Raw genomic sequence first — 21,364 nt, forward strand, 5'->3', positions numbered from 1 at the left:
TTGTTTCCCCTCTGCTGCCGAGCAGCTATTTGCAGCTGATTCTGACCGGTCCAAAGAAATTACAAGAGCGAAAGGTTGGGCCTACATTTATAGCTGCGGATATGCGCCCATTCTTCAGTTTTAAGAAGAAGAAAAAAATTCAGCATCTCGTGAAAGTGCTCGAGCCACATTACGAACTTCACCTTCTCGCACCCATTTCAGAATAACAGGTCCTAGCCACTCTATATAAGCTAAAGCCGAAGTTGTCAATGAATTTGCCAACGCACCAGGTGTTTCACTTACTACAGATGGATGGACCTCCAGGGTTACAGAGAGCTACTTAACAGTGACAGCCCATCACAATAACCTGTAACATGTCATTTACATCAATGTCATGTTTCCCCTATCCGCCTGTTCCATTGCCTGTTCCATTTTCCGTGCAGCCTGCTGCTGCATGTAACTGCCAAAATAAAGGAAACACCAACATAAAGCGTCTTAATATGGCGTTAAGCCGCCAGAACAACTTCAATGCGCCTTGGCATAGATTCTACAAGTGTCTGAAACCTTCTGTGTGGAAGCACCCCATGCTTTCAATATACTTTGTAGCCCTCTTACTCGTGTTTCCTTTATTTTGGCAGTTACATGCAGAATGGATGGAGATGTATGCTCGAGTCACAATTTCATGGAATATAAAGTTCGGAAATGACACAATTTCATGTGTACAACGTCTAAAGACCTGCATCACTATACTGAGAGCTTGCTGTTTCTAAAAAGATGTAGTTTCTCAAAACATGTGAGATCACAAAACATGTCTGGGCCCTTCTATAACATGCCATTTACATCAAAAATAGAGATTTGGTTGTAAAAAAGGAAACTTCTCTTTTAAGACAATAGCAATTTGACATATGAGCTTGTCTATTAACCACACCTGCTACTGCCAATTACAAATGTCCGAATCTCCTAAAAGAGCCACAAGGTGGCGATTCAACACTTAATTTCTACAAAATCTTACATTCTGTGATCAATTTGAAATTAAACTAAATTAATTCATAATGATCATTAAAAACTGTCTGACCGCCAGATTATATGGGATGCCACCACTATGGGATGCCACCAAAGGATTTATTCATTTGTATTGAAAAAAATCACAATTAAGAAATCAGAATTGAAAATGTTAACTGCGTTAGAGTGTTCTCAACAAACAGACCGGGTAGCTATTACTCGTTCCAAAGTTGATATAACAGAGAGTCGAATTTGCCATCCATTGAGTTGGACTCAACCATTACTTCCATGGTAATCGTCCCAGTCATTTACTCGCCAACAGTTACCTAACTAGCTATTATGTTAAGGTAAGGATAGTTAGCTATTTCAGTTTGGACTTTAAACAAAAAAAAAAACTAACATTAAGAAAAACTAAACCCTCCTACCTAATCCTGTACAACTAAGAAAAATTAAAAAAGGAGCCCAGCACTAAACCCTACGTATCAATATTTTCCCCTCTTCCACATACTGGTACTGCCATCAACCATACACTCCGCACACAAACCATTCACATGCTTGCCAACCAGAATGAGTTCAATGTACAATGTCCTAGGCACAACCGAGCAAACACCACCTCTTCCTTCCTAATCTGACCTTTGAATCTTGGTCAACCAAACTTTATTTGTAGGGCATATAAATCCCAGCACTTGGGCTCACTGTTCCACCTCTTCTGCCACACATCTATCGTAATGGCTGTACTCTTACATTTAGCCTCATCTACAGTTGAAGTTGGAGGTTTACATACACTTAGGTTGGAGTCATTAAAACTCGTTTTCAACCACTCCACAAATTTCTTGTTAACAAACTATAGTTTTGGCAAGTCGGTTAGGACATCTACTTTGTGCATGACACAAGTCATTTTTCCAACAATTGTTTACACACAGATTATTTCACTTATAATTCACTGTATCACAATTCCAGTGGGTCAGAAGTTTACATACACTAAGTTGACTGTGCCTTTAAACAGCATGGAAAAATCCTGAAAATTATGTAATGGCTTTAGAAGCTTCTGATGTGCTAATTGACATCATTTGAGTCAATTGGAGGTGTACCTGTGGATGTATTTCAAGGCCTACCTTCAAACTCAGTGCCTTTTTGCTTGACATCATGGGAAAATCAAAAGAAATCAGCCAAGACCTCAGACAAAACATTGTAGACCTCCACAAGTCTGGTTCATCCTTGGGAGCAATTTCCAAATGCCTGAAGGTACCACGTTCATCTGTACAAACAATAGTACGCAAGTATAAACACCATGGGACCACGCAGCCGTCATGCCACTGCTCCAAAACCGCCATAAAAAGTCAGACTACGGGTTTGCATCTGCACATGGGGACAAAGATCGTACTTCTTGGAGAAATGTCCTCTGGTCTGATGAAACAAAAATAGAACTGTTTGGCCATAATGACCATCGTTATGTTTGGAGGAAAAAGGGGGAGTCTTGCAAGCCGAAGAACACCATCCCAACCGTGAAGCATGGGGGTGGCAGCATCATGTTGTGGGGGTGCTTTGCTGCAGGAGGGATTGGTGCACTTCACAAAATAGATGGCATCATGAGGATGGAAAATTATGTGGATATATTGAAGCAACATTTCAAGACATCAGTCAGGAAGTTAAAGCTTGGTCGCAAATGGGTCTTCCAAATGGACAATGATCCCAAGCATACTTCCAAAGTTGTGGCAAAATGGCTTAAGGACAACAAAGTCAAGGTATTGGAGTGGCCATCACAAAGCCCTGACCTCAATCCCATAGAAAATGTGTGGGCAGACCTGAAAAAGCGTGTGCGAGCAAGGAGGCCGACAAACCTGACTAAGTTACACCAGCTCTGTCAGGAGGAATGGGCCAAAATTTACCCAACTTATTGCAGGAAGCTTGTGGAAAGCTACCTGAAACGTTTGACCCAAGTTAAACAATTTAAAGGCAATGCTACCAAATACTAATTGAGTGTATGTAAACTTCTGACCCACTGGGAATGTGATGAAAGAAATAAAAGCTGAAATAAATCATTCTCTCTACTATTATTCTGACATTTCACATTCTTAAAATTAAGTGGTGATCCTAACTGACCTAAGACAGGGAATTTTTACTTGGATTAAATGTCAGGAATTGTGAAAAACTGAGTTTAAATGTATTTGGCTAAGGTGTGTGTAAATGTCCGACTTCAACTGTATCTCTCCTGGCTGTACTAACTTGACTGTGTATCGGGGTTCCCCAATATGATCGTATCCCAATGTAATCAAGGTAAGGAAATTATGTTTTTGTGAAATTCTGCAGTGCCTTCCGAAAGTATTCATACCCCTTGACTTATTACACAGTTTGTTGTGTTACAGCCTGAATTCAAAATGGATTAAATCAATGTTTTTTATCACTCATCTACACACAATACCCCATAATGACAAAGTGAAAACATGTTTTTAGAAATATTGGCAAATGTATTGAAAATGAAATACAGGAATAACTAATTTACATAAGTATTCACACCCCTGAGTCAATACTTTGTAGGAGCACCTTTAAGACTCTTGAAGAGCTTTCCACGCCTACATTGTGAAACATTTGCCCATTTTATTATTTTCAAATTCTTCAAGCTCTCAAATTGGTTGTTGATCATTGCTAGACAGCCAATTCTTGTCTTGTCATAGAGGTTTAAGTAGATTTAAGTCAGAACTGTAAGGAACATTCACTGTCTTCTTTGGTAAAAAACCCGTGTAGATTTGGCCTTGTGTTTTATGTGATTGTCCTGTTGAAAGGTGATTTCATCTTCCAGTCTCTGGTGGGAAGCAGACTGAAGCAGGTTTTCCTCTAGGATTTCACATGTGCTTAGCGCCATTCCGTGAATTTCATTTATCCTGAAAAACTCCCCAGTCCTTAACGATTACAAGGATACCCATAACATGATGCAGCCACCACTGTACTTGATAATATGGAGAGTGGTACTCGGTAATGTTGTATTGGATTTGCCCCAAACATAACACTTTGTATTCAGGACAAAAAGTGGCACATTTTTTTGCAGTATTACTTTGGTGCAAGATGCATGTTTTGGAATATTTGTATTCTGTACAGGTTTCCTTCTTTTCACTCTGTCAATTAGGTTAGCATCGTGGAGTAACTACAATGTTGTTGATCCATCCTCAGTTTTCTCCTATCACAGCAATTCAACTCTGTAACTGTTTTAAAGTCACCATTGGCCTCATGGTGAAATCCCTGAGCAGTTTCCTTCCGATCCGGCAACTGAGTTAGGAAGGACGCCTGTATCTGGGTGTATTAATACACCATCCAAAGTGTAAGTAATAACTTCCCCATGATTCCCCAAAGGGATATTCAATGTCTGCTTTTTTTACCCATCTACCAATAGGTGCACTTCTTCTTTTTGTTAAACCTCCCTGGTTTTTGTGGTTGAGTCTGTGTTCGAAATTCACTGCTCGACTGAGGGACCTTACAGATCATTTTGTATGTGTGGGGTTCAGAGATGAGGTAGTCATTCAAAAATCATGTTAAACACTATTATTGCACACAGAGTGAGTCCATGCAACTTATTATGTTACTTGTTTGACATATTTTTACTCCTAAACTTAGTTTTGCCATAACAAAGGGGTTCAATACTTATTGACTCAAGACATTGCAGCTTTTCATTTTTAATTAATTTATAAAAATTTCAAAACACATAATTCCCCTTTGATATTATGGGTTATGGCCTTAGAGAGTTGGTTGAGAGCGGTATTACTGCCAGCTTCGCTTTGTGGTGGTAAATAGACGGCTACGAATAATATAGATGAGAACTCTCTTGGTAGATAGTGTGGTCGACAGCTTATCATAAGGTATTCTACCTCAGGCGAGCAATACCTCGAGACTTATTTAATATTAGACATCGCACACCAGCTGTTATTGACAAAAAGACACACACCCCCACCCCTCGTCTTACCAGAGGTAGCGTCTCTGTTCTGCCGGTGCATGGAAAATCCCGTCAGCTCTATATTGTCTGTTTCTTCGTTCAGCCACGTCTCGGTAAAACATAAGATGTTACAGTTTTTAATGTCCCGTTGGTAGGATAATCTTGATAGTAGGTCATCAACTTTATTTTCCAACGATTGCACGTTAGCAAGGAGAATGGAAGGCATTGGGAGTTTTCTCGCTCGCCTCCGGATTCTCAGAAGAATCCCCGATCTGCGTCCTCTTTTTCGGCGTCTTTTCTTCACGCAAAAGGCGTGGACCTGGGCCTGCTCCAGTGAAAGCAGGATATCCTTCTCGTCGGACTCGTTAAGGGAAAAAGTTTATTCCAGTCCACGTGGGGATAATCGCTTTTCTGATGTCCAGAAGTTATTTTCGGTCATAAGAGACGGTAGCAGCAACATTATGTACACAATAAGTACAAAAATAAGTCAATGCACAAGTCAATGAACATGTTAAGAAAACCAATAAAGGTTCACATAGAGGGGAATTGCGACACTCTCAAAGAGTTAGGAAACCTCCAGCTCATTTTGGAGAGTTTTAAAAGTAAAGGAGATATTTGTTTCTCATGGGTTAGAATGCACCCTTATCTCCTTTAGGATGTAAGGTAGTCTATTATTACTTCCAATAAACAAAAGTGAAAAGACAATGGAAATGTTGTTCAGTTGATATAAGAAACACACTGTAAGGTTATGTTATTGATGCTAAGTGAAGAGATTACTTACCAGTTACAATGAGAATGGTTACTGTTATTGTTGTTGGCATACTCATACAGTAGGTGTTAAATATGAAAATGCTCAACTAACCGAGAGTTAGTTCAGATTTATGGGGGGAGGAGTGTTATTGAGTGATAAATGATGCTGGCTCATCTAACCAGTAGGCGGCGCTATCACCGGTCCTAGGTTGGTAACCGTTCTGTGAGCAATAGAGATTGTTATAGTTGATTATTGGTTTCCATTATAGATAGTGGTGGTAAATCAGTTCAAATCATAAATGACAAGTAAAGATTCCATCCTGTGTCCTCCAATTATATGTTGGTCTATTCAAGATACTACAGTAACCTTCTGACCAAAGAATTTAGACCATCGATCATCTCAAACATTAGCTGGTGCTTTATTCTACATTTAACAATATTTTTTTCATTAGATATTTATTATTTTCCATAGTATGATGACAATCAGGAGGAAGTAACTTGTCTGTTTTGTCAATGTCCTTATAGTTGTACATGTTTACATGTTAAGTGTGTGTGACTGTGGTTCTTTGCTGCCAGATATGTACTGAATCATCAACTCTGCACTTTGCCCTTTCCAACCAAGTGTATGTAAAATGTTTTAATGTTTTTGTATCATTCATAATAAAGATAGATGTATACATTGGTTGTTCATAATAAGACAGCGTCAAAGTAATCTGACAGCTCCTCGTAGACCATATTAATTCTAATCAGAATCCTAAGCAACAAACAACACTTAATTTAAGTGTTCTGTCATTAGAAGAGAATACAGTTCATTTAAAGATGACATAACATAGTAAAGGCTGTCCTGGTGTGTTGGGAAAAAGGTAATAGTGTGATCTATCTCAGAGGAGATAAGCTGTTTTTTTGCTGCTGTGCATGATCTTTTTAAAGGTATGTGTGAGAGACGGATTGTGATAAAGTTAGTTGGTTTAAATCAAATCAAATCAAATCAAATTTTATTTGTCACATACACATGGTTAGCAGATGTTAATGCGAGTGTAGCGAAATGCTTGTGCTTCTAGTTCCGACAATGCAGTAATAACCAACAAGTAATCTAACCTAACAATTCCACAACTACTACCTTATACACACAAGTGCAAAGGGATAAAGAATATGTACATAAAGATATATGAATGAGTGATGGTACAGAACGGCATAGGCAAGATGCAGTAGATGGTATAGAGTACAGTATATACATATGAGATGAGTAATGTAGGGTATGTAAACATAAAGTGGCATAGTTTAAAGTGGCTAGTGATACATGTATTACATAAAGATGGCAAGATGCAGTAGATGATATAGAGTACAGTATATACATATACATATGAGATGAGTAATGTAGGGTATGTAGACATTATATTAAGTGGCATTGTTTAAAGTGGCTAGTGGTACATTTTTACATAATTTCCATCAATTCCCATTATTAAAGTGGCTGGAGTTGAGTCAGTATGTTGGCAGCGGCCGCTAAATGTTAGTGGTGGCTGTTTAACAGTCTGACTTGGAGAAGCTGAAGCCATACTACCAGTCTCTCATTGACAAGTACGGTTCTGGGGTACTGAAGTGGTAACACACACACAGAGCTCTGGCCTGACATTCACACATACACCTCACATGCTTCATAAACCACTTCAGTACCCCAGAACCGTACTTGTCAATGAGAGACTGGTAGTATGGCTTCAGCTTCTCCAAGTTAGACAGCTCAGTGGTCATGGTGTAGGGTTCAGAGGTTAGATCAAATTGACTGCAGAGAAAATATCTGTGTGTGTGAGAGACGTACTTGAATCCACAGACCTAGGGCATCATGTGCATGTAGTCTCCATGGGAGTGACGGGGGTAGAATGAATGGAACCGGATCATGAGAGTGTGAGAGAGATGACTTTTAGGTGAGTTTACACACTAAGTAGCAGTGTTAAACTAGATCCACAGGGGGGATTGCAACGTAGACGCAGGACCTGCCTATTACCTGTAGGTTATCGCTGGATTTCTTAACACGCTACTAACGGGAGATACCATAGAGCTCCGTGCTAAAATAATCTTGGTTGCAACGACAAAACAGAGAAATAAAACTTGTAGACCAGCTGATCAGATGCTGTTACGGTGTCCTGACGTTTTGATACTATACAGCGGAAATGGTCATATTCTGCGTTCATACTCCGGCCCCAATTAAATAACATCTTATCAAGAACAACAAAATAGAAACATGAAAAAGATAAATGGAAGAATGTGACATATTCCAACTGAAATAAAACGATTAGACTTGAAATATGTTAATTACTATGATTTATTTAGCTAACAAGGTTGTTTAATTGCAGACAATTACTAAGCCAAATTATGCCTAAATCAAGGTTACTCTTGTGAAAATAGTTATTGAAGACCAACTTTTAATTAATTACCACATTGTAAATGAAAGTGATATGGAATACAGCAACTTGTGATAGACAATTTAAATATCAATATAAAACAAAGCACCTTGCATTGGTTGCTTTGGTTAAAGGGATACTTTAGGATTTTGGCAATGAGGCCCTTTATCGACTTTCTCAGAGTCAGATGAACTCATGGATACTGTTTTTATGTCTGTGTCCAATATGAAGGATGTTAGTTAGTTTTCTGAGCCAATGCTAACTAGCTTTAGTGCAATGACTGGAAGTCTATGGATATCTGCTAGCATGCTAACGCTAGTTAACCATTGCGCTAGTTAGCAACTTCCTTCAAACTGCACCCAGACATAACAATGGTAACCACGAGTTTATCTGACTCTGGGGAAGTACTGTAGATAAAGAGTCTCATTGCCAAAATCCCTAATGTATCCCTTTAAGATAACGACTTCCAAATAATACAAAATTACTCTCCCTACCAAATTTCTTTCCAATTCAGGCATTGTTTCTTCAATAAAGTACAATATGCCACAGTAGGCCTACTGGCCTTGTAGTCCTGTAAGAATATATAAAGGTTCACTGTTGAGTGTTATCACGTTCTATAAATAAATAATCTCCACTGTCCACACAAAACGTTACTCTTAGTGTGGCATGAACACAACCAGTCATGATGCCTTCATCTGATTTTCATTCCAGCTCATAATAATGGCTGGAATGGAGTCAATGGAATGATATCAACCACATGTTTGATGGTTGATATCACTCCATTGACTCCATTCCAGCTATTATTATGAGCTGTCCTCCCCTCAGCAGCCTCCACTGATACACAGGTAGGAGTTGAATCAAAACATGTTTACACCCTAGTTCATGAGTTGTCCATAATTGATGAATTGAATGATTGGAGTCTTCACAGATCGTGTGACATTAAACACAACCTTTTTTTCCTTACATTAATGACATGAATGACAGTGTTATTTGTCTATATTAGGCATTTACCTATTTAATTAGAACATTGAACTTAAACCCTGTACAATTCCTGGATCTTGGAGATCTCGTAAAATGCACTGTATTTCGCCATGAAAACAGTTCTCATGGGCACACAAATCCAAAATAATGTAGGCTTCTATTGCTAAATTGAATGCTTCTAACCAAAGGAGAACTATAGTCCTACTTTCATTAATATTGGATGGATTAGATGCGCATTTGGGTCTAGCTGTAGGCTAGTTGTCTAGTGATATTGGCGACCATCATCAGCTTATCCAGAAAATAAAACAAATATAGATAGAAAATAAATGGTCTACTACTTCTGGCCACAGACAGCACAGAGAACACCAATACCCGCTCGCACCTAAAAAACAAAGCAATGAGCCATCTAAACAGCTGACGGACAAACGCAAACAATGATAAATCTCATGTATTGCAACTAAGGCTATTTTTATCAAGGTTGCATGGCAATTTTGGGGGGGAAATTAGCAAGTACAAAAGAAAATCTATGAGACCTCAGCTGAGACCTGAAATTCAGCAAACCTGAGTGGATAGCGCCATGGACAGGGAGATTGTTTGTGCAGCCATGTAGAAATAAATAGCTTCAACTATGACAGAGAGGTGTGGGTGTTTGTTTCATTTGGAAGCTTTTATTTCAATATTTACCACTGTAAAACATATTTACCACTGCATTTTAAACAAATAGGAGAATGGTTAAATTAGCATTATTTAGAGACCCCTCCAATGTTAGACTTTAGCTGCATTTAAGGGAGCTAAGGTCTCATTCAGGGTAGCTGAGCGCCCTCTGGCTCCCCCGTAATTCGCACCCTGCCCGCACTGTATCTGCAAGCTGTTGGCTAGAGTGCACGTGCCAATACCAGAGTGGGCACACTCGCTATATAACGCAACATTTGGTTGTGAGAAAACCATCAGTAGAGTGGAAAATGAGATGGAAACCCATTTAACTTGTATTTTTTATTCGGTACATGGGAATTTAAATGCAAAATATATTTTTATTTGAATTATGTCATCACACACAGCCTTTTAACCCCAACAAGTCAATTTGATGGAAACACATCTCTGGTGGGAAAATGCACATTTTGTTTTTATGCATTTTTTAAAATATATTTGCATGAAAATCTGTAACCAACCTAGCTTGTGTGTGATTTTTGTTTTATGAAGAAAATATCACTAATATGTTCCTCTGTTATTTATATAGTGTGGACCACAATAGAAAATGACAGATCAAAGCTGGGCACTTGAAATGTAAGTCACGACTGTAAAATGAAATTGTCAAGAATGCAATATTAATGGTTTGCAATGGTTTTTACAATTGATTTAATCCTGTCCAACATATGCTTGCAAGCTCACATTGGACCTAAACACAGCATACAGGTATCTGATTCGGTCTAAGGAGAACAGAAACGTGACATGGGGGAAAAAAAGGAACAGCTGTATCCTGATCACCCAGAGAAGTTTGAGGAATGGTCACAAGTGCTGTGTAGAGAGGGTCTGACTGAACGCTGTTACTGGGAGGTAGAGTGGAGGGGGAAGAGGGTTGATATAGGGGTGGCATGTAGAACAATAAGCAGGACAGGGGAAGCTAGTGATTGGACTCAACAACAAGTCCTAGTGTCTGGAGTGCTCTGATGACATACTTTCTGGCACAATTATCATAAAACCATCTTACCTGTCCACTCATCCCGCACCAACAGAGTAGGTTTCTATCTGGATTGGCCGGCCGGTACTCTGTACTTCTACAGCATCTCCTTTGGTGCACTGACCCACCTGTTCACATTCCACTCATTCACTGAGCCCCTATACCCAGGGTTTGGTCTGGCTCTTTCACTGACCCTGTGCCATGTAAATACGTTTGTCAACTTAGCTATAACAGTGTTAAGAGAAAGGACCTATCCGTTTTACTATAGTGCTACTATAGCATGCTTCTGTGATTTTAGTATTATTTTCTCACCTTGAAATTTGTACAAAGAATGCTCATAATATCGGGACAGTATGAGGACCATGTGTAAAGCTGTAATGCTTAATATGTAACGTATGGATGAGCAGACGGTCCGTCTTCTCTGTTTAAAAATGCATTGTAGTACCATAATATGTTTGTAACAGTTATGGTATACTAGCTATACACAATGTGTTTCACGGAGAATCCAGCAGAATCCGGAAAAGAAACAGGCACATCTAGGTCGTTAGATTTCTCCAGCTTCTTTTGCAGTTGTTCTAATAATGTCTGGATATTTTTTTGCTGAATTAGAAAAACATTGAACATTTTAGACTTATATCAGAATGGATTGTTTCAAAGCCAAGCTGATTTGGAATGTTTGTATAACAGAGCAGAACAGTATGATATCAGCATGAAGCCTCACTTTCACACAGCTCTCTTTTCTTCCTCACAGAACCCCTGAGGGTCCACTGTGTCATCCTCTCTGTTCTCCTCTGGAACCATCGCTCTGCCATGTTCACACCCGGGTTGGGCGTCTCAGCTCTCTATAAGGAAGTCTAAGATCCCTGCACCTTTTCCCCGTAGATGGTTCCGTTAAACCGCAATACAGCTGGAGGTTGTTGGAGATCAATGTTTTACTTCTGTTCAAACCAGAATGTCCTATTAAGACATGAGATGCATTCTTCCCTTGATTCCTTGCATCCTCTCTCCTCCTCCCTCCCTCAAAATGCAGGCTACAAATTGAAGGGTACTAATACTAAAATGAGTTATGTGGGTACTAAAACTCGGAACTTGTATTACTGACGGTGGATAGTGGATAATATTTAACATGATAGGCTTCAAATGGAAAATAGTGAAAGTCGGAGCATATAATTAACATTCGAGAGTGCACAAAGGTTAAACGGCAGTATTCAGTTTGGTAATTAAAAGGAAAAAATTAAGTAGATATTTTTCCACTTGGAACCTGACAGGTTGCTCAAACTTATTAATGGTTTTCTCACACATAAAGCTGGTGGAATTAAGTCAAGGTCAGAATACGCATATCCGTAGACACCTCTGCCACACGTCCATTTCTGCAATCTCCAACCCAAACGAATAGCTGGCTGGTACATGCATTTCCCCATGCTAAAGTTCAAGGTCAGAATGCGCACAGACAGGAAAGTGCATGAAAAAGGAATTAAGTTCCATTTATGTGCGCATATCTTGGTTCTGAATTGCCCCTTTTAAAGACGTGTATGTTCATATAACTTTTAAAGACGTGTATGTTCATATAACTTTTTTCAGTAACATCTCTTCCCTTATGTTCAATTTAACTTTTTTATTACTCAAATAGGCCTACAGTTTTACTTAATTTTTTCACCATGACCCTTCATATACTCTCTTAGCTACTGGTCTCAAACTTGTAAAATGCATAATAAAATAAATCACTACACGGTACAAGAAAAGTGATGTTCTGGGTCAATTTGACCCGCAATTTGACCTTAGTCTATATACATTTTGAACGGTGTGTCCTAGAAATAAGCTGCTTTCTGCACAGGAATGATATCCCTATGATTCTCAGACGCTGAACAACACTGATCTGGAGTCAAATTGACCTGCAATTTGACCCTTGAACTTTCTATAAAACACATAATAAAAATAAATAAAATAAATCACTACATGGTACAAGAAAAGTGACATCCATGATGTTCTGGGTCAATTTGACCCCCACAATTTGACCTTGACCTTAGTCTATATAACTTTTGACTGGAGTGTCCTAGAAACAAGCTGCACTGGAATGGTGCAACCTCGCCGACCACATAGATATGAGAAGGATTTCCCTATGATGTTCAGAGGCTGAGCAACACTGATCTGAATTTGAGCTGAAACTGAGTTTTGACAAATGTTGACTTACGACGTTGGATCACGGACGATCTGACGGATTTATGACTTTGACATGCATCAAACATTTGGCTCTATTTAAAGGTTGGGGCTATTAACCCAGGGAAAAGAGCATCTGAAAGAAGACATTCTCAGCAACATTTAAGGGAAACTGTGCTTTCTGTGACTGTACTTACTGTATTAACCTGGAACATAACTTGTGTGTAGCCGAATTGAACATAAGGCTAGGGTTTCCTGTATATAGTCTCGCTATTGTTATTTTACTGCTGTTCTTTAATTACTTGATAATTTTATTTCTTATCCATTTAAGAAAATCATTTTTTTAACTGCATTGTTAGTTAGGTAGAAAATGTTTATTATGTTTTTTTGTCTGTACCCATTCAGGGACTGGTTCCTGGTAGCAGCCTGTAGTCGGGTAATAGTTTAATGAATTATAGCATACTTTACTTGTACCATTAGGAATTGTCTTAAAGGACAGGCTCCTGTTTTATCAGTATTTTCAAGTACTAAGTAAGCATTTCACTGGAAGGTCTACACCTGTTGTATTCGGTGCATGTGACTAATAAAATTTGATTTGAAGGAGAGCATAATAGTTGACCTACAGTATACATGACCGTTGAAATTCATTTGACCTCAGTTTAATAACACCATCTTCATAACATATATTATCTATTATACATATCACATGCAAAAGCATAAAGAGCAATACACATCCTCTTCTTACGTAACCCTTTCCTGCAGTCAAACAACCTAGTGGCCTCGTTGGTAGAATGTTATTCATATTTTTTTTTTATAATTAATAAACAGGATTTTTTAAAATGCAGAAAATCTGGTGTTTCTATGTCAAACAGTTTCGTTATATTTCAGTCTTCTGTGATGTACAGTATATAAAGTCTATTGGGATGTAAATTCAAAATTGAATACATTTCAACTCTATATCTGACATGGTACAGGTGTCTTCTTTTTTTTAAGCCCATGTGTGAGTTGTATACTTTTGTTTCAAAGTAGATTTTCTTAAGACTACCAAGTGACCCTGATTTAGCCCACTGCATTCAAAGGTTAACTCACAGTTTATACAACAGAGTCGCTGAGTCTGTCTCTCTAAATTCATTGAAGCTGTGTGTGTGTGTGTGTGTGTGTACATCTGTGAAGGTACATTTGTGTGTGTGTCAGGTGAGGCTGTACTGTCCCAGAGCAATGATCAGGTCCTGTAGAGGTTGTGTGTGTTCTGCTTCCAGCAGGTTGTGTTGAAGGCTGAAGTGTGTGAGGTGTATGAACAATGTGTTGAGGTGGGGGTGTAGTCCCAGAACCAGGGCCTCTCTGTAGTGACTCCAGTAGATATGAGCCAGAACACGGAACAACAGCAGAAACACCTTCTTGACCAAGAACACAAAGCCTGCTGGGAACACTGACCCTGGTGATGGAAGGAGGGGAGGAGAGAAGAAATGAGATGGATAGGATGTAGAGAGGTGTTGGGGATAAGAGAGGGAAGGGAAATAGTGAGGATGCAGAGGATGATGTATAAGGTAGTGGGGGAGAGGGAATGAAAGGGGAGAAGGGTTGAGTATTTTATTGACTGATAGATTAGTTGGTTTGTTATGTTGTAGTCATTGGTTGATGATCAGTAGGGCAGTGAATGTCTGCAGCACTTGTGTTCATTTACTGTGTGTGTGTGTGTGTGTGTGTGTGTGTGTGTGTGTGTGTGTGTGTACCTGCTCTGGTGGGGAAGACGTCTTCATCTGTCAGTAGGTCTTGGATGTAGGACATGGTATAGTCAAAGTAGAGAGGAGCGGAACACCTCAACTTCTTCCCCTGATCGTCTGTCCATATATACACTCTACACACAGACACATTGAGGGAGCAGAAGGGTGTGTCTGCATGAGTGTGAATATTAACGTACGTACGTGTGTGTGTGAGTGTGACTTACGTGTTATCTGGTCCGCAGGCTGTAGGACAGGTGGTAGGAGTACATAACTCAGAAAGGGCACTGGAGAACAGGTTAATATGCTTAAAGAACACTACCGCTGGAGAGGGGGAGAGAGAAACAGTTTAAGTTATAGTAATGCAATATTGGGATTAGGGATATACCAAATTAACCCTAACTCTTATTTTGGCATAACCCTAAAGTAACCGTATCTTCATGTCCACATCCTGGTTCAATCCCAACCCTAGCTTCATGTCTACATCCCGGTTCAACCGTAACCTCAACCACAACTCTAACTCTAATCTTGGCATAACCCTAACTCACTTTATGTTTAACCCTGGTTTAACCCTAATCCTAACACTCCCAAATAGGGCTCCCATTTCTGAATTCCCAATGTCTGGTCTTGTGTGGTTTTTGTGTGTGAGAGCATGCTTACGTGTGTGTGTGTGTGTGTGTGTGTGTGTGTGTGTGTGTGTGTGTGTGTACTGACTGTTGCTGGCGAGCCACTCAGCCTGGTCCAGTCCGGGTGGCAGGGCAGTGAGGGCGGTCATGTCGGTGTGTGTGATCCTCTCAGAGATATACTGCTGCTGCAGATAGGGACGCTCCTCCAACACCAGCTCATTGTTATTATCTCCCCTAAACAATACAACACACACACAGTTAAAGTGTGAGTGTGTCTGTCAGTATTTAAGTGTCCATGTTTCACTGCTCCAGCTGCAGACATCAGATTGCATAGTTTGCAGTCTGGACTATATGGTTTACTATATGCACACACACACAGCTGTTGCTGCAGTCTCTTCCCAGGTAGCACATAACGTTCTGAAAACCAATTGTGTTTGTCTTGTTATTCTGGAAAAGAACTCCAATTGACTCTCAACTAATTCATACCTTCAGGTTAATACATTTACTACTATATCATTATAATTGTAGTCTTATAGCGTTATTACTATGCTGTGATGTGTTGGCTTCAGTTCTCAGCTCAAACTCCTCCAATCTAGGAGAGAGCTGGACCTGAGTGATACTAAACTGCAGGATGCAGGACTGGAGCTGCTCTCTGCTCAACTGGGGAATCCACACTGTAAACCGAAGACATTGAAGTAATGACATCGCTCAAATATGCCATTAAAACTAATTTGTTAGAAAATATAAATTGATCCTTCATATAGAGCTGAGATGTAAATGTTTTTCTCCCACTGCAGGCTGAGAGTTGTAAAGTCACAGCGGAAGGCTTTGCTTCTCTGGCTTCAGCTCTGAGGTCAAATCTCTCACACCTGATAGAGCTGGATCTGAGTAACAATGAACTGCAGGATTTAGGAGTACAGCTGCTCTTTGGAGGACTAGGGAGTCCACACTGTAAACTGGAGGTTTTGAGGTGAGATATATCATACAGAACTTTCGGCATATTCTATCTCAGCCAGTGTGTGTCAGCGAGTGTGAATATATACATACTGAAATACACATTCGGTATATATTCATGCATGTTGTAGTACAATGAGCCCAGCTAGCACATAACGTTCTGAGAACCATATGTTTCTTAGAGCTTGGTGAGAGCATGGTTATCCCATGGTTATTTTGTACACAACCTTCCCACAACTTTCTGGGAATTGTGCAGGATAGTTGCTTGGTTTGGAACATTCTCAGCACATTTAAGGAATTTGACAAAAATATTTTTTTGTGGTATTTCATTACTTTTACCTTAAAATTCAAACATGGTTAGATTTGTCAATTTTGGTAACGTTCAAGGAACGTTCTCTAACTGGTTTGACATTGGGGAATGTTCTCAAATAGTTCAGAGAACATTAAGAAACAACGTTCTTCTGTGGGAATTTCAGTACTTCAGCATAACGTTTCCTACAGGTTTCCTCATAGTTCTATTTGTTATTGTTACATAAAACCCACACAACATTAGTAACGTTCAAAGAATGTTCTAAGAATGTTATTAAAAAATATATACATTCCGTTCTCAGCGTCAACAAAACTATGTCTATTCTCTATCTTGTTCAGGTGTATTGGCCGCACTTTGAAATGGGGTCTGTTTGAATAGACTAAAATTAATAAATAAAACTTTGAATGAATATAAAAATTAAAAAGAAACACACTAGCGCCATCCCGGTGGTGCAGTGGACTAGTTCAACGGATAGAGAATACAAGATCATAAGTGCGAATCTCACTGACGCTGTGCCACAATAAAATGCCTAAGCAAATTCATTTCAATGTCCTATCTGTGTTCAAAACAGTTAACCTAAGCTAGCAGTGTTATTAAAAGTCTTATTGAAACCTTCAGTGAAAGTGTCACGCCCTGGCCTTAGTTATCTTTGTTTTCTTTATTATTTTAGCTAGGTCAGGGTGTGACATGGGGGATGTATGTGTTTTGTATTGTCTAGGGGTTTTGTATGTTTATGGGGCAGTGTCTAGTCTAGGTGTATGTATGTCTATGGTTGCCTAGATTGGTTCTCAATTAGAGACAGCTGTCTACAGTTGTCTCTGATTGGGAACCATATTTAGGCAGCCATATTCATTAGGTAGTTCGTGGGTGATTGTCTATGTGTAGTGTTTGTGTCAGCACTATTTGTTTATAGCGTCACGTTCGTTCGTTTGTTGTTTTGTTAGTTTGTCAAGTGTTCTTCGTTTCGTTTCATTAAAAGAAGGATGCATTGTTATCACGCTGCGCCTTGGTCCTCCTCTCTTCAATGTTACGACGATCGTGACAGAAAGTAATTTAAAAACGTTCAAATAAACAATAATTTCCATTCTCAGAATGTTCATAAAACAATCTCAGAACCTCCCTGCAAACTAAAAAATGTACTCCCAGAACAAGCAACATTTTCACTCCTGGTCTCAGAATGTCTAAATAAAAAGTTGTTTTACCGGTCAGGAAACTTATGGCTTCGTTACCAGACCAGTGGGAAACCAAAAACGTTCTCTGTCACAACTTCCAAGGACCTACAGTGACCAAAAATATAAACGCATGTAAAGTGTTGGTCCCGTGTTTCATGAACTGAAATAAAAGATCCCAGAAAGGTTCCATACACACAAAAAGCTTATTTCTCTCAAATGTTGTGCACAAATTTGTTTACACCCGTTAGTGAGCTTTTCTCCTTTGCCAAGATAATCCATCCACCAGACATGTGTGGCATATCAAGAAACTGATTAAACAGATGCACCTTGTGCTGGAGACAATAATAGGCCACTCTAAAATGTGCAGTTTTATCACAACACAACGACATAGATGTCTCTAGTTTTGAGGGAGGGTGCAATTGGCATGCTGACTGCAGAAATGTCCACCAGAACTGTTGGCAGATTATTTAATTTAACTACCATAAGCCACCTCCAACGTCCTTTAAGAGAATTTGGCAGTATGTCCAACCGGCCTCACAACTGCAGACCACGTGTAACCACGCCAGCCCAGGACTTCCACATTCGACTTTTCCCCCTGCGGGATCATCTCAGAGCAGTCACCCTGACAGCTGATGAATCTGTTGGTTTGCACAACCGAAGAATTTCTGCACAAACTGTCAGAAACAGGGAATCTCATTTGCGTGCTTGTCGTCCTCACCAGGGTCTTGAGCTGATTGCAGTTCGGCATCATAACCGACAATGGAAATTATTGTTTTTTGAAGGTTTTTAAATAACTTCCTTAACTTTCACTGAAGATTTCAATTATACTTTTAATAACACTGCTAGCTTAGGTTAAATGCTCACCTTCGATGGCCACTGGCACGCTGGAGAAGTGTGCTCTTTCACGGATCCCGGGTTTCAACTGCACCGGGCAGATGGCAGACAGTGTGAATGGCGTTATGTAGGCGAGCGGTCTGCTGATGTCAACATTGTGAACAGACTGCCCCATGGTGGCAGGGGTGTTATGGTATGGACAGGCATAAGCTACGGACAACGAACACAATTGTACTTTATCGATAGCAATTTCAATGCACAGAGATACCGTGTTGAGATCCGAAGGCCTATTGTCGTGCCATTCATCCGCCGCCGTCACCTCATGTTTCAGCATGATAATGCACAGCCCCATGTCGCAAGGATCTGTACACAATTCCTGGAAGCTGAAAATGTCCCAGTTCAGACATGTCACCCATTGAGCATGTTTGGGATGCTCTGGATCAACGTATACGACAGTGTGTTCCAGTTCCTGCCAATATCCAGTCCAACATTCCACAACCAATAACCTGATCAACTCTATGCGAAGGAGATGTGTCGCGCTGCATGAGGCAGATACTGACTGGGTTTCTGATCCACACCCATACTTTTTTTTTAAGGTATCTGTGACCAACAGATGCAGATCTGTATTCCCAGTCATGTGAAATGCATATATTAGGGTCTAATGAATTCATGTAAATTGACTGATTTCCTCATATGAACTGTAACTCAGTAAAATCTTTGAAATTGGTGCATGTTGCGTTTCAATTTTTGTTCAGTGTAAATGTGCTAGCTTGGTTATCTCCGGTGCTCATGGGTGCTAAAGCGAATTAATTATGCACCTGTGTAATGAGATTACAGAGCTGTGTGTCTGGTCGTTACGGAAGCATCTGTTCGGCATAACAAATCAGAGTTGAGGAGGGGTGGTCTGAGGAGATGATAAAGTGAGAGGGGTAATACTTGTTATAATGCATTATAACCACAGACACATTAAATGTATTGTGATATTGGTTGTGATATGTCTCTGTCCTAGAGAGTCTAAACCAGGGACTGGAGCCAGAGAGATTTGACTTCATGCAAAGCAGGTCCAAGTTTTACACTGTACTACACTACACTGTCAATGTTTTCCACTGACTATATCACCACACAGTCAGTGAAGTGAAAGCAACGAAAATACTTTCAACCTTGATATCTGTGTGTGTATTTGAGAATGTGTGTGTGTGTGTGTGTGACCTTGTTACACTGATAAGACACATTCTGTTCTCTATGAGGAGTTTCAGTCCCTGCTGGGGTTGCCTTGGTGTGTGTGTCCTATTGGCAAAACAGCATGGCCTTTGTCCACAGGAGAAAGAGAGAGACAGAGAAAGCCAGCGAGAGCAAGTGAACGATGACAGAGGGAGGTTAGGGTTAAAGGGTAAGGTCAGGACAAAGTATGTAGGAATCTTCATAATTGCTTTTAAACAGCATCTGGGGATGGTACAGACAGAGGGAAGGTCACACTGGGAATCAATATAGTGAATTAGCGGTGAACACAGCGATCAGGCTGGTTTTACCACGCTGAGGGAACTGTCAACTAAACTTCCTCCCTATTCTACTCTACACAATTGTCCTTTTATTTAGACTACACTCTCTACCAACCACCTGTACACACACACACACACAAATGAATCCAAAGTAGGTGGTGTGTTTATAGGTAAACAGAATCCACTGTGAGCCTGCTCTCTCACTCGTGTGTGTGTGTGTGTTAACGTTTCACTGCACTCTGTGGACGAAGCAAACAGTAAGCCCAGCATAACTGGCTCTGTTCAAAAAGACACACAAGCCATCTATATATTCATGACATTTTTTAAAGCACACACCATCTCTTCTTAAACACTGTTTAAACCACAATCCCATTGTTCCTGCTTTTTGCCTCAGTCAAGGAATCTATATCCGTTGATGTTATCAGACAAATATGTGCCACACACACGTCCTTATAAAGAGAACATTCCTCAGTTTACCATGTCCAGCAGCCGTCTCTCCCTTTCCCAGTTCCTACTTCTCTCGCTCTATCCACCTCAGTTCAGATCTTTTGAGTTCTAACTAACTGTTCAACCTACTACCAGCCCTACTCACAAACCCAGTCTAATCTGAACTAGCATAGAACAATGAGAGAGGGAAGGGGGGAAAAGAGAGCGAGGAGATGGAGGGAATGGATAGATTGAGAGAGAGGAAGGGGAGAGATACTTACAGTTTGTTGACGTCAGAGGGCTGGGGTACTATTTGTGTATCCGCAGCAGAGGGGTGACTCTGGCAGCCCCCCATGGCTGGGAGCTAAGACCTCGGAGTAGCCAGCGACAACCCTTTCCATCCGGGGCCGGGCTGTTACACACACAACATAACACACTCACACATGCTCTCACATTCACTCATACAAAACACACTAATGTAGGTACACTATACTACACACTAACACACAGACCTCCTCCAGCAAAGCTCCAAGTATGAATTATATTCCACAAGTGTAAAATCCACTGTGTGTACAGAAAAGTCCTCTGCTCCCTCCTCGTGTTAGTGTGTGTGTGTCTGTTCTTTGTCTGTGTCCCACGCCCCTAGACTCCTCCTCTGTGAGGTGGACAGGCAGGTTTCTCCACAAACATATTTACTGAGCCAAGAGCTCTCTACTCCTCCCCCTCCATCTCTACTCCACCCCTCCCGCCATCTCCCTGCACTAGGTAGCCTCGTGGTCAGAGCGTTGGGCCAGTAACCGAAGAGTTGCTGGATCGAATCCCCGAGCTGACAAGGTAAAAATCTGTCGTTCTGCCCCTGAACAAAGCAGTTAACCCACTGTTCCCTGGTAGGCCGTCATTGTAAATAATAATTTGTTCTTAACTGACTTGTCTAGTTAAATAAAGATTAAT

The 21,364-nt window shown here is 40.2% G+C and overlaps 1 protein-coding gene across 1 annotated transcript; it reads right to left on the bottom strand.

Moving 5' to 3' along the window:
* Positions 1 to 13,841: 13,841 nt before the first annotated feature.
* On the bottom strand, positions 13,842 to 21,049 carry LOC120053962 (MOB kinase activator 2). Its single transcript, XM_039001300.1, has 6 exons — positions 20,926 to 21,049; positions 20,695 to 20,825; positions 15,307 to 15,452; positions 14,820 to 14,916; positions 14,605 to 14,729; positions 13,842 to 14,306 (listed from the first exon to the last, which is right to left on the bottom strand). The coding sequence occupies exons 2-6, from the start codon at positions 20,766 to 20,768 to the stop codon at positions 14,062 to 14,064; spliced, it is 687 nt and encodes a 228-aa protein (XP_038857228.1). The 5' UTR covers positions 20,769 to 20,825; positions 20,926 to 21,049; the 3' UTR covers positions 13,842 to 14,061.
* Between the last annotated feature and the right edge of the window lie 315 nt (positions 21,050 to 21,364).

This window comes from Salvelinus namaycush, chromosome 9 (assembly GCF_016432855.1).
Source record: "Salvelinus namaycush isolate Seneca chromosome 9, SaNama_1.0, whole genome shotgun sequence".
Lineage (NCBI taxonomy): Eukaryota > Metazoa > Chordata > Actinopteri > Salmoniformes > Salmonidae > Salvelinus > Salvelinus namaycush.

What these genes read in the sequence shown, in the direction of transcription:
- LOC120053962 (XM_039001300.1), bottom strand. Translation starts at nt 20,768, where the DNA reads ATGGGGGGCTGCCAGAGTCACCCCTCTGCTGCGGATACACAAATAGTA. An exon ending in TGAGTGGCTCGCCAGCAACA is followed by an intron (nt 14,917 to 15,306) that starts GTCAGTACACAC and finishes CCCCCTCTCCAG; the next exon opens with CGGTAGTGTTCTTTAAGCAT. An exon ending in CGTCTTCCCCACCAGAGCAG is followed by an intron (nt 14,307 to 14,604) that starts GTACACACACAC and finishes TTCCATCACCAG; the next exon opens with GGTCAGTGTTCCCAGCAGGC.